General features: G+C 43.6%; 1 protein-coding gene across 3 annotated transcripts in view; it reads left to right on the forward strand.

Annotated features, from left to right (window-relative positions):
* Window positions 1–15,446, forward strand: part of EYA2 (EYA transcriptional coactivator and phosphatase 2) — a 261,463-nt gene that overhangs the window by 162,000 nt on the left and 84,017 nt on the right. For all 3 annotated transcript variants that reach the window (XM_077873457.1, XM_077873456.1, XM_077873458.1), the window contains 2 exons: window positions 1,381–1,558; window positions 12,666–12,808. In XM_077873457.1, the coding sequence (XP_077729583.1) occupies window positions 1,381–1,558; window positions 12,666–12,808 (321 nt within the window). The remainder of the gene's footprint in view (window positions 1–1,380; window positions 1,559–12,665; window positions 12,809–15,446) is intronic.

A 15,446-nucleotide genomic window follows, 5' to 3' on the forward strand; every position in this document is an offset into this window, starting at 1 on the left:
TTCTTCTTCAGTGAGCTAAAGAATCTAAGTGATTTAAATCTTGGAAGATTGTTTCTGTATTTCCGTATAATTTCCAGTATACTGTGGACCTGGATAAAATACTCGTAAATACAGCAGTTCCTTTTAAGGTGTGGTTCCTCGCTCTGCCCATTTCACCAATAGGAGCTTGTCAAAAGCAGAGATTTCCCTAAATGCCACCCCCAGAAATTATAGTTCTCTAGGGCCGGGGCAGTGACCAGGAAGCTGAAATTCTGTGAGTCCTTGCAGGGTTGAGAAGCACTGGTTTATGATGATGGTGGGACAGAGTATTTGGAACAATGACTATCATGGGACAGCTGGAGTATGTGGCTGGTTTAAGCAAAGCTTGATTAAAAAAAAAAAAAAAAAGGGATTGGCATTCCTTGATTTGATCTCTGAGATTTCCCCATAGAAGATTCTGGATCTCTAGTGCTGTGTAGGTGCTGCTGTACTTGTACCCCTCATGAACTTAATATGTCACCTAGTCTCCTGGGTCTGTGCGTATGAGGTCTCTATCACTCATTCATTGGTTCGTTGATTTATCTAGTATTTATTTTTTATAAGATTTTATTTATTTATTCATAAGAGACACAGAGAGAGGCAAAGACACAGGCAGAGGAAGAGGCAGGCTCCTTGCAGGGAGACTGATGCAGGACTCAATCCCAGGACCCCACAATCATGACCTGAGCCAAAGGCAGACGCTCAACCACTGAGCCACCCAGGTGCCCCTCTCTAGTATTTGTTGGGTTCCCCTCTGTGTCCAGCACGATTTCAGATGCTAGGGATACAATAGCGATCAAAACAGACATTGACAGACAGGGCCACATCCCCTGACTTCCAGATTGCAACCTCTGCATCCCCGGGCTGAGGGTTTTCCCTAGAATCAGAGCATAGGGCAGAAGGCAAGTGCCAGGGAATGAAGAGCCCAGGGAGCAGCTCTCAATCAAAGACTGGCTGGAGTTGGTATATGAACAACCCCAGCTCCCTTGCCACTAGGAGACATCGTTCTGAGGGTATGTTTCATACCATCCTGGTGTTTCCCCGGGGGAATTCCCTCCAGTCCCCACTTAGAAGCCCTCAGATTGGCTGCTCTTGCTTCTTCCCTTTGCAGTCTCACTTCCCCACCTCCCACCTGGTGTCTCCTTCACCTCCCGAATACTTGCACTTGCATCCTTGTCTTGGGATCTGCATGTGGGGAGAGTCCCTACCCTGCTGGAGCTTTATTCTAGTGAGAGAGATGGAGATAGACAGCAGACCCACCTCACAAGGCCCTCTGCCATCGTCAGCCTATGACTGGGCTGCAGGACGGCCCCCACCCAGACAGCCTTCCTCACTCAGCGCCTTGTGTGTCTCCCTTTCTAGGACTATACTTCCTACCCCGGCTTCCCTCAGAGCCAGTATTCCCAGTATTACAGCTCATCCTACAGCCCTCCTTACGTCCCAGCCAGCAGCATCTGCCCGTCTCCCCTCTCCACATCCACCTACGTCCTCCAGGAGGCATCTCACAGTGTCCCCAACCAGAGTTCTGAGTTGCTTGGCGGTAAGTATGGTCACTGTCTCGTGGTTATTGGTGGCTGAGACCTGAGCTCTTGTAGGAAGGATGGACTGGACAGAGGTCCCAGTTGTAATGAACTGGTTACCCAAGAGCTAAATCCAGCCCTCAGATATGTTTTGTTGGCCTTTCCGTGTATGTGTGTGCGCCTTTAATTGTGCCCATGTTTAAAATGTTTTTAAAGATTTTATTTATTTAGGAGATCCCTGGGTGGCTCAGCAGTTTAGTGCCTGCCTTCAGCCCAGGGCATGATCCTGGAGTTCCAGGATCAAGTCCCGCATCAGGCTCCCTGCATGGAGCCTGCTTCTCCCTCTGCCTGTGTCTCTGCCTCTCTCTCTCTCTCTCTCTCTCTCTCTGTGTGTGTGTGTCTCTCATGAATAAATAAATAAAGTCTTTAAAAAATATATTTTATTTATTTATCCAAGAGAGACACAGAGAGAAAAGCAGAGACATAGGCAGAGGGAGAAGCAGGCTCCCTATGGGGAGCCTGATATGGGACTCAGTCCCAGGACCCTGGGATCACGACCTAAGCCAAAGGCAGACTCCCAACCACTGAGCCACCCAGGTGCCCCCATGTTTAAAATTTTTACCTAAAAGTTCTAATTTAAAAAAAAATATTCTAATTTCTGCGTTCTCTTGAAAATAGATCTGGTCTTCTCTTGAAAGAAAATCTGAACCTGGTCACTTAGGTCTACATTCATAAGTGACAACCTTTGGCTGGCTAAGTAATATGTGCCCCATTCAGACAGGGCACACATGATTCCATATCTGGCCAACATACTTCAGGTTCATTACCTGCCTGGCCCTTGTGTGCCCTGGGATTGATGAGCCCCAGTCCTCAAAGAAGGGAAACTAATATTTGCTACCCATCTGCGATGTGCCAAGCACTTATCTATGTGGTCTTCTCATTTCACTTATTTATATATTGATTCAACAAAAATTTTAAAGCACCTGCTGTTTTCCAAGCAGGAAATAAAGTGCAACATAGACTTGATTCTTACAGACAGGAATCAAATAATCACATAAATACAGAATTTCAAACTATGATAAGGAAAGTCACAATCCTCACAAAATCTGGTTTTCAGTTACCCCCTTTTTTCCAGGTAAGAACAATGAAGATCGGAGGATAAGTAACTTGGTAGTAATTGGTGGAATTGGGATTTGAACCCAGGCCTCTTGGGCTCCATAACCAGGGCTCCTGGATATTCAGTAACCACAAATAGCTGAGATTATTTATCTAAAACCCATTTGAGAACAGAAGGTCAGTGGCCATCAAACCTTGGTTCTCTCATCAAGAATTGAATCTTTTTAAAAAATCCTCACACATGTATTTCTCCATAGCAGAACAGCTTTAGGAATTCCTTTTATTGGCCAGGATTTTTTGGCTTCGAAAGATAGAAGATACAATTCAAACTAGTTAAGCAAAAAAAAATGTTTTTTTTTTTAGATTTATTTATTTTAGAGAGAGAGAGCATGCACATGAGTGGGAGGAAGGGTAGAGGGAGAGAAAATCTCAAGCAGTCTTCCTGCTGAGTGGAGCCCAACACAGAGTTTGATCTCACCACCTTGAGATCATGACCTGAGCTGAGACCAAGAGTCAGACACTCAACCAATTGAGCCATCCAGAACCCTCCCCAAAAAAGGAAATTTTAAACATATGCAATCAAGATATATAGTAATTCAAGGCTGAGTCCAGGAGTTCAGATGATAATTTTTGGACTTAGTCTCTTTCTTCCTCTGGCTCTGCATTTTCCTGGGTCCATTTCACTCTCAAGCAGGCTCTCCCATTATGGTGGCAAAGATGGTCACCAGCCACTTCAGGATTCAGTTCTGCCTTCCTATCTACCCCTCAGAGAGAGTTCCTCCTTCCAAACAGCCCCTGCAGAGGTCCCAGGTAACACTTCTGTTGGCCCAGCTTAGGTCACATACCTGTCCTCACACCAGTCTCTGTGGCAGTGCCTGGAATGCTGAGATGGGGCAACAGACCTGGGTCTTATGACCACAGCGAGAGCTAGAGTTGGGTCATCTCCACCCAGACCATATGAGGGAGAGGGAGAGGTGGTTTCCAAAAAAAAAAACCCAGAGCACACTACCCAGGGGAAGACAGAAGAGATGATGGGCCAAAGTACAGGTATCCACAACCAATGGCACCCACCTAAATTAAAGAGTAACATGTGGTGGGGTGCCTGGGTGGCTCAGTTGGTTGACCATCTGCCTTCAGCTCACGTCATCATCCCAGGGTCCTGGGTTGAAGCATCAAGTCAGGCTCCCTGCTCAGTGGGGAGTCTGCTTCTCTATCTCTTTTTGACCTGCTCCGTTTTTGTTCTCTCTCTCTCTCTCTCTCAAGTAAATAAATAAAATCTTAAAAAAAAAAAGAGTAACATGTGGGGGAGCCCACGTCCTGGCCCCTGGGTGATGTACATCCCTATGCAACTAACTCACCAGCCTATGAATTCATTCATTCCTTCCAAAGATCTGCTATGCACATGGCTTCTCTTTTATGACATGGTTTACATATATTATCATTAATTGACATGACAGCAATGATTTAGAATGCCCAATGTAAAGGAGATACCATTGCATTTTGTTCTCTTTTCTTTTCAGTGGGTTCTGAAAAACTGGGGCTTGTAGAAGTTAAGCTAACATGAGAGTGTATGGACATTGATTCAATAAATACTGGCTAATGGTTAGAAAAAGAACAGTAGCGGAAACTAACTTCTTTTGTTCCTGAGGTTCTTGGTACAGCTGTTGCTTTTAGCCTTTAAATTTTCCATCACTGGGACAAGTTAATTATCCTTGGTTTGGTGACAAACGGAGACAACATGGCCAGGCATTTTTAAGTCCATGGTGGGCTTGTTTGTTTGTTTGTTTGTTTGTTTAAGAAAGCTCCGTGTCGAGAGCGGAGCCCAGTGCAGGGCTTGAATTCATGACCCTGATATCAAGACTTGAGCTGAGATCAGGAGTCAGATGCTTAACATACTGAACCACCCAGTTGTCCTTTTTAAGTCAATTTTTAAGGAAGTTTAGGGCTTGAGCATTGATTTTGGTCATTGTGATTTCATTGCAATACTCAATGAATGCGTAGTATCTAGGTAACAACTTCCAAATTGCTTTCTTTGAAGGGTGTGAAATTTAACAAACTTTTCTTTGTCATAATTCTAAATTATCTTTGACCATCCTGCTTTTCAGAGTGTGGCTGCTCCACTTGGTTGCAGAAAGGAGATATAAGCAGGAAATCCTGAAGTAGTTGCCACTGTCTATGTATAATTTGGAACTGGATTCCAAAGACTTACTTCCTAAGAATTTGGGGTATTTAGGAAGGTTATCTTTGTTCCCCATCAAGAGCAAACATAAAGGTTCATTGTATCTCTTTGAAACGTTTCTTTATTGTTTCCCCCTGTTCTTCATTTATCGCTTGGTCTAAGGTTCAACAATAAGTGGTTGAGATGGTTTTTACTGTGTGTCTAACAAGCTCACATAAAATCTAATGACATAAATAGTTGTCAGCTGTAACTGAGGTCTCTTGACTCTTTTCCCCGGTGTCTGTTATAAAGGAAGGGCATGTAAGCATGCATGTGTGCACATGTGCGCAAGCGCGCGCACACACACACACACTCTCTCTCTCTCTCTCTCAAAATTTCCCATAAAAACTCTACTTTTGAAATTATCCAGGATCTCCTTGAGTGGTTGGTTCCAAATTCCAGAGCCTCAAGAGGTTTATATATTACCGATAGATCATGCTCATACTCTGCATTGCCTGGTTACAGTATCCTGATGCTCTTCACCCCAGCCCTCTGCCCAGTCTGCATTGATATGCATTAACATACAAAGTTCCAGCAATTTACAGATGATTGCAGGGCAATTTGCTGAAGTAGAGGACAAAATCTGAACATACTTCACTCAAGAGAAAAAACAAATTAATAGTGGTTCCTTAAGGGCTTTTTTCTTTTCAGACTTTTCAGTATGATGCAGATTATCTAAAAAGATAATTGGACAGACATTAGAGCTCCTGATTCTCAGGCCTTTGGATTCCAGGACTTGTACCAGTGGGGCCCGAACCCTCCAGACTTCCCCTACCCCAAGTTCTCAGGCCTTCAGCCTCAGACTGAATTATATCACCAGATTTCCTGGTTTTCCAGCTTGCAAAAAGCAGATTGTGGGACTTCCTGACCTCTAACTGCATGAGCCAATTCCTATAATAAACCTCCTCTTATATATATATTTACATGCATCCTGTTTGTTCTGTTTCTTGGGAGAACCCTGACTAATACCCCATGAGTCAAAGAAAAAAAAACAAGAAAATTTTGAAGTATTTTGAACTTAATGAAAATGAAACATAACATGTCAAAATTCGTAGAACATCACTAAAGCAGTACATAAGAGGAAATTTATAGCACAAGTGTCTATGTTAGAAAAGAGGAGAAATTTCAAGCCAAACACTTCCTATTCTGCTTTAGAAACTAGAAAAAGAGGAGCAAAATACACTCAAAGTAAGAAGAAGAAAGGGAACAATAAAGACCAAAATGCAAATCAATGAAATCTGAAAACAGAAAAAAAGAGAGAAAATCAGTGAAACCAAAAGCTGATTCTTTGAGAAGATAAATAAAACTGATAAAACTCTAGATAGGCTGATACAGGAAAAAGAGAAAAGATGTAAATTACCAATAAAATGAAAGTGATGACATCACTACAGATACTACAGATATTAAAGAGATAATGATGCAATTTTACAAACATCATGCCAACCTAAATAGATCTATAGCTTTAATAGGCCTATATCTATTAAATAAATTGAATTTTTTGTCAGAAATCTTCCTTCAAAGAAATCACCAGGCCCTGATGGCCTCGCTGATTAAGACTACCAAACATTTAAGTTAAGAACTATCAATCCTACACAAAATTTTGAAGAAAATTGAAGAGGAAAGAATACTTCCCAACTCATTCTATGAAGCCAGCATGACCCTGATGCCAAAACTAGACAAAGGCATTATAAGAAAAGGAAACCAGGGGCACCTGAGTGGCTCCGTCAGTTAAGTGTCTGCCTTTGGGGACACCTGGGTGGCTCAGTAGTTGAACATCTGCCTTCAGCTCAGGTCATGATCCCAGGGCTCAGGAATCGAGTCCTGCATCAGGCTCCCTGCAGAGAGCCTGCTTCTGCCTCTGCCTATGTCTCTGCCTCTCTCTCTGTGTTTCATGAATAAATAAAATCTTTTTTTAAAAAAAGGTGTATGCCTTTGGCTCAGATCATGATCACAGGATCCTGGGATGAGCCCTACATCAGGCTCCCTGCTCAGTGGGGAGTCTGCTTCTCCCTCACCTCTGTCCCTACCCCCACTCATGCTAGTCCCCTCTCTCTCAACTAACTAAATAAAAATATTTTTTTAAAAAAAGAAAAGAAAACTATAGACCAATATCCCTCATCAACATAGATAAAACACTTCTAAACAAAATGTTAACAAATCAAGTCCAACAATATATGAAAGAAGAATAATATATAATGACCAAGTGTGATTTATCCCCAGGACGCAAAGGTGGTTTAAAATTTGAAAATCAATGTTATTTGCCATATTAACTAACTGGAAAGGGAAGGAAAAGTTCATCTAAATAGATGCATAGAAAATATTTGACAAGATTTATCATCTGTCCCTGATAAAAATTCCAAATTAGGAATAGAAGGGAACTTTCTTTATTAGAAAAAGACATGTTATAGACTGAATGTTTGTGTCCTCCTCCAGATTCACATGTTGAAGTCCTAATCCCCAATGTGTTGGTATTTGGAGGTGGAGTCTTTGGGAAGTAATTAGGTAATGACGGTGGAGCCCTCATAAATGGGGTTAGTGCAATTATAAGAAGAGACATATCAGAGTTAATATATCTCTCTCTCTACTGTGTCTGCATATAGCAAGAAGGCATCCATCTGAAAACCAGGAGGAAAACTCTGACTAGCAATAAAATTGGCCAATGCCTTGATCTTGGACTTCCCAGACTCCAGAAATGTGGAAAATAAATCTTTGTTATTTAAGCCACCCAGTCTGTGACATTTTTGTCATAGCAGCCCAAGCTGACTAAAATAGAATAGCTTCAAAAAACCTACAGCTACTCCCCAAGATCAGAAGCAAGACAAAGATGTATACTCTTACCAATTCTATTCACCATTGTATTGGAGATTCTAGCCAGTACAGTAAGGCAAGAAAAATAATTTAAAGCCTCCACATGGGAAAAGAAGTAAAATGACATGATCACCTATGTAGAAAATTAGATAGAATTTATTAAAATGCTGAAACTAAAAAGTGAGCTTAGCAATGTTGCAGAGTACTAGGTGAATGTATAAAAATCAATTGTATTTTAATATAGTAACAATAAGCAATAGGAAATCGTTTTTTTAAAAAAAGACTTTTTATTTGAGAGGGAGAGAGTACAGTCAGAAGAGGCAGAGGGAAAGAAAAATTTAAGCAAACTCTGTGCTAAGCACAGACCCAGAGGTGGGGCTTGATTTCAAGACCCCAAGATCACAACCTGAGCTGAAACCAAGATTCAGGTGCTTAAATGACCACACCATCCAGGCACCCAGAAATGGGATAGTTTTAAATCTCATTTACGGTACCATCAAAAAATATTAAATGCTTTGGGATAAATCTGACAAAACATGTGCAAGAGTTGTACACTTAAAACTATGAAACACTACCGAAAGAAGTGAAGACTTAATTTTTTTAAGATTTGATTTATTTTTTCATAAGAGACACAGAGAGAGAGGCAGAGACACAGGCAGAGGGAGAGGCAGGCTCCCTGTGGGGAGCCTGATGCAGGACTCAATCCCAGGACCCTGGGATCATGCCCTGAGCCAAAGGCAGATGCTCAACCACTGAGCCACCCCAGGTGAAGACTTTAGTGAATGGAAAGATATACCTTACTCACAGCTCAGAAAACTTAATATTACTGAGATGTCAGCTCTTCACAAATTGATCTATGTATTTAACACAATCTCTGTCAATATCTGACTCTTCTCTGTAGAGATTAGCAAGCTAATTCTGAACTTCAAAGAATACAAAGAATCTAGAATAGCCTCGATGGCTCTGATACAGAAAAACAAAGTTGTAAAGCTAACACTACCTGATTTTAACACTTATTACAGGGGCTCCTGGGTGGGTCAGTTGATTAAGTGTCTGACTTCCGCTCAGGTCATGATCCCTGGATCCTGGGATCAAGTTGGGCTCCCTGCTGAGAAGGGTGCCTGCTTCTCCCTCTGTCTCTGCGCACCCCCACCCCCCGCTTGTGCTTTCTCTTTTATTCTCTCTCTCTTTCTCTCTCTCTCAAATAAATAAGTAAAATCTTAAAAAAAAATACTATAGGGCCACAGTAATCATGATAATATGGTATCACATAAAGATAGACAAGTAGATCAATGTACCAGAATAGAGAATGCAGAAATAAACACACATAGATATGGTCAAATGATTTTTTTTATAAAGTTTCAAGACAATTCAGTGGAGAAAGGATAGTCTTCTCAACAAAAGATTCTTGACGACTGGATATCTATATTTGGAAAAACTGTACTTCAGCCCATAACTCACATGACATAAAAAAATTAACAAAGAATAGATCATAGACCTAAACATAAAATCATAAAACGTATATAGAAAACAGGAGAAAATCTTTGTGCCTTTGGGCTAGGCAAAGAATTCTCATATATGACACCAAAAACATGACCCAAAAAGAAAATAAATTCTATAAATTGGCTTCACAAAAATTTACAACTTTCACTCTTTGAAGGATACTGTGAGGAGAATGGGAAGAGAAGTCTGGGGGGCAAATAATTACAAAGCATGTATCTGATAAAGTATGTTGTATTAGAGTGCTCCAAAGAAACCAGAGATAGAGAGATAGAGATTTATTACAAAAAAATAGCTCAAATCAGCAAGTCCCGTGACCTGCCTCCTGCAAGCCAGAGAGCCAGGAAAGCTAGTAGAGCAATTCAGTCTGCGTCAGAAGGCCTAGGAACCAAGAACTCCAATGTCTAAGGCAGGAAAAGATGGACATCTCAGCTCAAGAAGAAAGGTAACTTGCACTTCCTCTGCCTTTTTGTTCTATTTGGGCCCTCACTGAAATCGGTGATGCTCTCCTGCACATTAGTGAGGGCAGATCTCTACTGAGTCTATTGATTCAAATGCCAATCTCTTCTGGAGACACCCTCATAGACACACCCAAAAATAATGTTTTACCAGCCCATCAGCTTGACACACAAGATTCACCATCACATATTATGTAATATAGGAGGAATTCTCAAAACCCAAGACTAAGAAAACAAACAACTCAGTAATGAAATGGGCAAAATTTGAGCAGTCTACCAAAAAAGATACAAGGATGGCAAAAAAAAAAAAAAAGTACATAATTAAGATGCTGATCATTTGTCATTAGAGAAGTACAAATTAAATCCATAATGTGTACCCCTTAGAATGGTTGTAATCGTGAAAACTGACCATATCAAAGGTAGGCAAGGATGTGGAGCAACTAGAACTCTCTTACCCCACTGGTGGGAATGTGAAATGGCACAACCACTTTTGAAAACAACTTAGCAGTTTCTTAAAAAGTCAAACATAGACTCACCACACGACCTCATAATTACGCTGGTAAAAAGAAAGCTTATAGTCATACCAAGATTGATGTGTGAACATTCATGGCAGCTTTATTCCATCCCAAAACTAGAATCAACCCGAATGTCCATCCACAAGTGAACAGACAGGGCGTGGTAAATCCACACAATAGAATAGTACTCAACAACACAAAGGAATGAACTGTCCATATACGTAACCACATGGATTGAATCTCAAAACAGTTATTCTGGTTGAAAGAAGCCAGACCAAAAAAAAAGCATATATACTGTGTGATTCCATTTCTTTAATACTCTAGAAAGAGCAAATTAATTTTTCTTGAGAGAAAGTGTGTTAGTGGTCACCTGGGAAGCAGAGTGGTAGGCAAGGATCACAAAGGGATTACAAGGAAACTCTTGGAAGGTTGTGTAAAAGTGTAAGGAGAGAGAGAAAAAAAGAGTGAAATGATCCCTAAGAAGGTTTACATAAATTGCTTTAGCCTGTGTACCTCTGACTGTGACCTTGAACCTTGACACTTCATTCTCAAGAATATAAAAAGGTGGGGAAAGAGCTATTTGGGGAGGGAAGCAAGGAGAGAGACTCTTTTTTTTTTTTTTAAGATTTTATTTACTTATTTGAGAGAGAGCAGAGCGATAGAGCACAAGTGGGGAGGCAGGGGCAGAGGGATAAGGAGAAACAGACTCCCCATTGAGCAGAGCACCTGACCAGGGCTTGATCCTAGGGCCCTGGGATCAGGACCTGAGCCAAAGGCAGACGCTTCACCAACTAGCCACCCAGGTGCCCTGGGAAACTCTTAATATATTGACTTCCCCAACACCTTATTTAGCCTTTTTTTAGATGCCTGGTATATCCCCTCTTTTTAATAATATTTGCCTGGATATTGATGGGGTTAACAAATGTTTTTCTAAGCCCCTATAGCCTTAGAATACCAAGTAAATCAGGATAAACTTTATCTACAACTCTTTAGCATCTGTGAATTTATTTACCGCCTATTTCCACCCTCCAGAAGAAAGTCTTTGCAAGATCAATATTTGAGGATCTCTCATGCTGCGTCCTGAAAATGCTGGGCAATTGGAGATGGCCCTGAAGTCCTGACAACTCAAAACCAAACCTTTTCTTATTATGTCCTTAGTCTGCTAAGAAGTTTTAGAAATATTGAATAAACCAAGTTCGGTCCCTTGGGTTTTAGGGGGAAATCGTCCTTCCAGGGTAAGGGGGGAAAAAAAACCAGTCCACATTGCCAAGTATTTTTAGACAAAAGCATTTTCCTCTTCATGGTCCAAGAACTGGCAATTATGGAAAGAGAGATGAAGTCCACAGGATACATTTGGGAGCTAAAACAAGCAGCTGTGAAACGAGAGAGCGGGATGGAGTGCCCTCTAAGGCTCTGCGCTGGTTTATGCTTCTGTCCCTCTAGCGAGGAGGGCTGGCCCAGACTGTGGCTCTACCTCCACCATTAGTTTGCGGGGTAACACAGAGTGACATCATCCCACTTCGGGAGTTAAATAAAGACAGTAAACTCTGATTTAAAACAAAAAACATGTATTTCAAACTTCTGTGCTTAAAAAAACAATACAGCTTGGATGCTGGGTTTGGGACCTGGGTCCCGGGAGGGTGCTGCTCATTCCTGCAAGGTCATCAGACAGGTGCCTGAGGGCTTGAGGATGGCAGCCTCTCTGCACATTCCAGAAGCACCACCTCCTGGGTGGTGGAAGAGGCAGGTGGCCACCTTCTGCGCTGCACCTTCTCACTGACCCCGCATGTATATGGGTCAAGCCAGAACTCAGTTCACATCGTTTACTGACTCATCTCAAGTGCCAGCCCTGTGCTGTCTCATAGAGAATGGAGCAAGCCACACAGGGAGAGCAACACAGAGAATTCCCCCCAGATACCTCCCTTTCGCCCCAAGCTGGGCATTTCTTAAAGACAGCAAAGTTTGCTGCCCTGCCCCATATAATTACTAATTTCCTTCCTTCTGTTGCTCTGGGGATTCTCAGGCTTTAGGATATGGAGAGTTGCAAAGGCAAAACTCTGCTCACTACAGCTCCCCCAGCGGCTCGCCCGCACTCCCTAGATCTCCGCTCAGGTGTCCCCTTTTCCATGAGCCCTCCCAGAGAAGCCCATATCAGTTAGGAACCTCCCAGCACACCCCCACCCAGGCCCCATCCCATTTGTTAATTCTCTGTAACACGCATCCTCACCCGGGTGTTCTGTCCTCACTTGTTTGTCTGACGCCCCTCCCTCTCTCTAGAAGCTCAGTACTGTGAGAAGCAGTGCCTGGGACCATGATGCCTGCCCAGGGCCTCTCTGCCCCATGAGTGAATGATCATGAATAGGCTGAAAGGACCACCCACAGTGGATTTGATTTCCACGAGATCTTTGTGTTCCATGCTGCCCTTGGGACCTAGCACCAGGGAGCTGGTTCTGGTGGTGTGATATTTCCTGGCAAAGCTTCTGATATGTCCACCCCTCCCTTTCCTACACAGGGGACTATAACACCCACAATGGACCTTCCACACCGGCAAAAGAGGGAGACGCAGACAGGCCACACCGGGCCTCCGATGGGAAGCTCCGAGGCCGGTCCAAGCGGAGCAGTGACCCCTCCCCAGCCGGGGACAACGAGATCGAGGTAACTCCAGACTGCTTGTTTGACGTGGTGAATGTGATCTCCATCTGTGGCTGGAACAAGAACCTGGGGCAGGGGGCAGAGTTCTGTCCATGCACACAGGGGAGAATGGCCCTTTGTGTCTGCAAAGCTCGGTAACAGAGAAAAGACCACTTGATGAGAAAGTAGAGAAGAATTATGTTGGCCATAAGGAAGTGCTGTTGACTGACCAGGCTAGGAAAAGTGACCCTGGAGATAGTAAAGAACATAGGACACAGGTTCTCGAATGTAGGCAGGGGAGCTGTGAAAACCTAGACTGCTGGGCCCCGCACTCTGAGTTTCCAATTCAGTAGATTGGGGGCGGGGGCTGAGAATTTGCATTTCCAGCAAGTTCCCAGAACTGTGCTGTTACTGCAGGGTTGGAGACCACATCCTGAGAGGCCCTGGTAAGGACACAAGTGGGCAGTGGACCTCCCCAGCTGGGTTAGAGGGTTCTTAACCCTGGCCACATATTAGTATCACCTTAGATGCTTTTTAAAATGCAGGTGCACAGGCCCCACCCCAGACTAATTAGATATACATTGCAAGGGAGTTCTAAAGTTTCCTCTCATGGTTCTAATATGGCTTGGATATTTATCTGTCTGGAGACAGGAGGCTGGCTCAGATGAGCTTGCACTGTTTCCATAATGCTGAGTTCCTTAGTAGCTCATGACCTGGGCTACACCTTAGAATCTCCTGGGGAGCATTGAAAGCCTTCATTTTCAAGCTGCACCCCAGACCAGTTAAATCCAATTCCCTGAGGGAGGAACCCAGGCACCAATATCTTAAAGCTCTCCAGGTGATTTCAGCGTGCAGCCCACACTGAGAACGGCTGGTCTGAGAGATGTGCCAGGCTTTATTGTAATAAAGCAAGTGTAGGATTATTGTTCAAGCACTGACATTTTCCCAAACAAAAAAAAAAAGCATGCATGAGAGAAGAGGACAGAGTATTAGTGGGGACAGAGGCAAAACAGATGCCTAGAAAAACAGAAAGAAGCAATCAATAGATATCTAGGGAGAAAAATGGGCATGTTCATTAGTTCATACTTCTTTGCAAAAGGCAGAAATATAGGAGGGCAGATCTGTTGGCTTGAGTGTGCTATGAGTATACGGGTAGTATCGGCAAGGTCTGGGTCCAGGCCGAGAGATCCGAAGGCATCATCATCCCATCTCTAGTCATAACCCTGTACGATTTATGCAGCAACTACAAAGCTGGGCCTTGAATTCAGATGTACTAAGAAATATCATTTTCACCATTTCCCTAAAGTCAATGTAATTTTGACTGAGTCTCCAGCCAGTTTCTGGACTTCTGGGTTTCCATGCCATACCTTGGGCGTGGGAATCCTTGTTGAGGACGGGAACCCTGGACTTCGAGACAATCCTTTGGTTGCAAGCAGCACAAACTGGTTCTGGTTACTTAAGCAAAATGGAAATTACTGAGAGGGAGCAACATGGAGAGGAAGTCACAAAACCAAGGTTCGAAAGAACAGTAACAAACAAAGGCCATGCTGAGGAATCTCTGGAACCTTGAGGATGCTGCCCCTGCTGGAGAGTAAACCACGTAGGATCCTAGCATCACTTCACACTGTGTCTGATTCCAAGGAGTCAGCCTCCCACTGGCCTGGCTCAGGCTGGCCCTTGATTGACAGTTCCACCAAGACAGCACACAGTGGGAGAAGAACACCAGCGTGCTCTTATCAGATGGGGACGGGGTGCTGGGGGCCCAACAACAAATGCCCCACCACCATGGCTTTTGAGATCTAGCCAGCGTTCGCTAGTAGAGCTGTACTCACTGGCAGGGTTGTTAGCACTTGTTCATGGCTAGGGTCTGTCCCAGCTGTCCCAGAAGGTGTTGAATATTTGGGATACCACGCTTGCCTCCGACCTTTGGTCAGCCTCCCGGGGTGTACTAGCAGCCATCCCCCCTGAGACCTGGCCCCCCTGGGGACCTGCCCCAGTTCCAGCCTTCCCCCGTCTCCGGGACTGCTCTCAGGCATAGGGATTTGTCTTTACTTTTCCTCTAATTCTCACAACCCTGACCTTCCAACACGGAGGAGACTTTGCACCGTCCCCTCAGCAGGACTGGGCCTCTACAAAAGCCTCGAAGAAAATCTGTTTGCCTCACGTTGTCTTTGCTTTGTCTGCCTCCCACATTCCTGAGGATTTCCTGCAGCTTCAGGTCACAGGTCTAAGGAGATGCAGAGACCAGAGCATAATGTCTTTTTTTTTCTTTCATTAATCAGTCACTTTATGTGCCTTCTGCTCTTGGTAGGGGTGGGGAGGGAGACATTTTCTGCTGAACGGAGAAGGTAGTGGAGGTGGCAGGGAAGTCGGGATTTACAGGGCGATACCATTCTGGAAACATCTGCGTCTTGATTCCAGAGGAAACAACTAGGCAAGGACAGTCGAAAAAGCGTGAGCTATGTTTTACTTCCATGCTCGCCGTCAGCGTGGAGGGTTGGCCCGGGTCTCACCTCCCAAGTCTTTGGCAGTGTTGCTAATGACGGGAGCCCACGAGAGAGAAGTTATGTAGAGAAGTGGAAAGGAGAGAAATTCTGAGTGTAGATTAGTTGAAATCCCTCAACTGCAGGTGCCAGAAACCAACCTGAGCTAGCTCAAGTGA

Source organism: Canis aureus, chromosome 26 (genome assembly GCF_053574225.1).
Source record: "Canis aureus isolate CA01 chromosome 26, VMU_Caureus_v.1.0, whole genome shotgun sequence".
Lineage (NCBI taxonomy): Eukaryota > Metazoa > Chordata > Mammalia > Carnivora > Canidae > Canis > Canis aureus.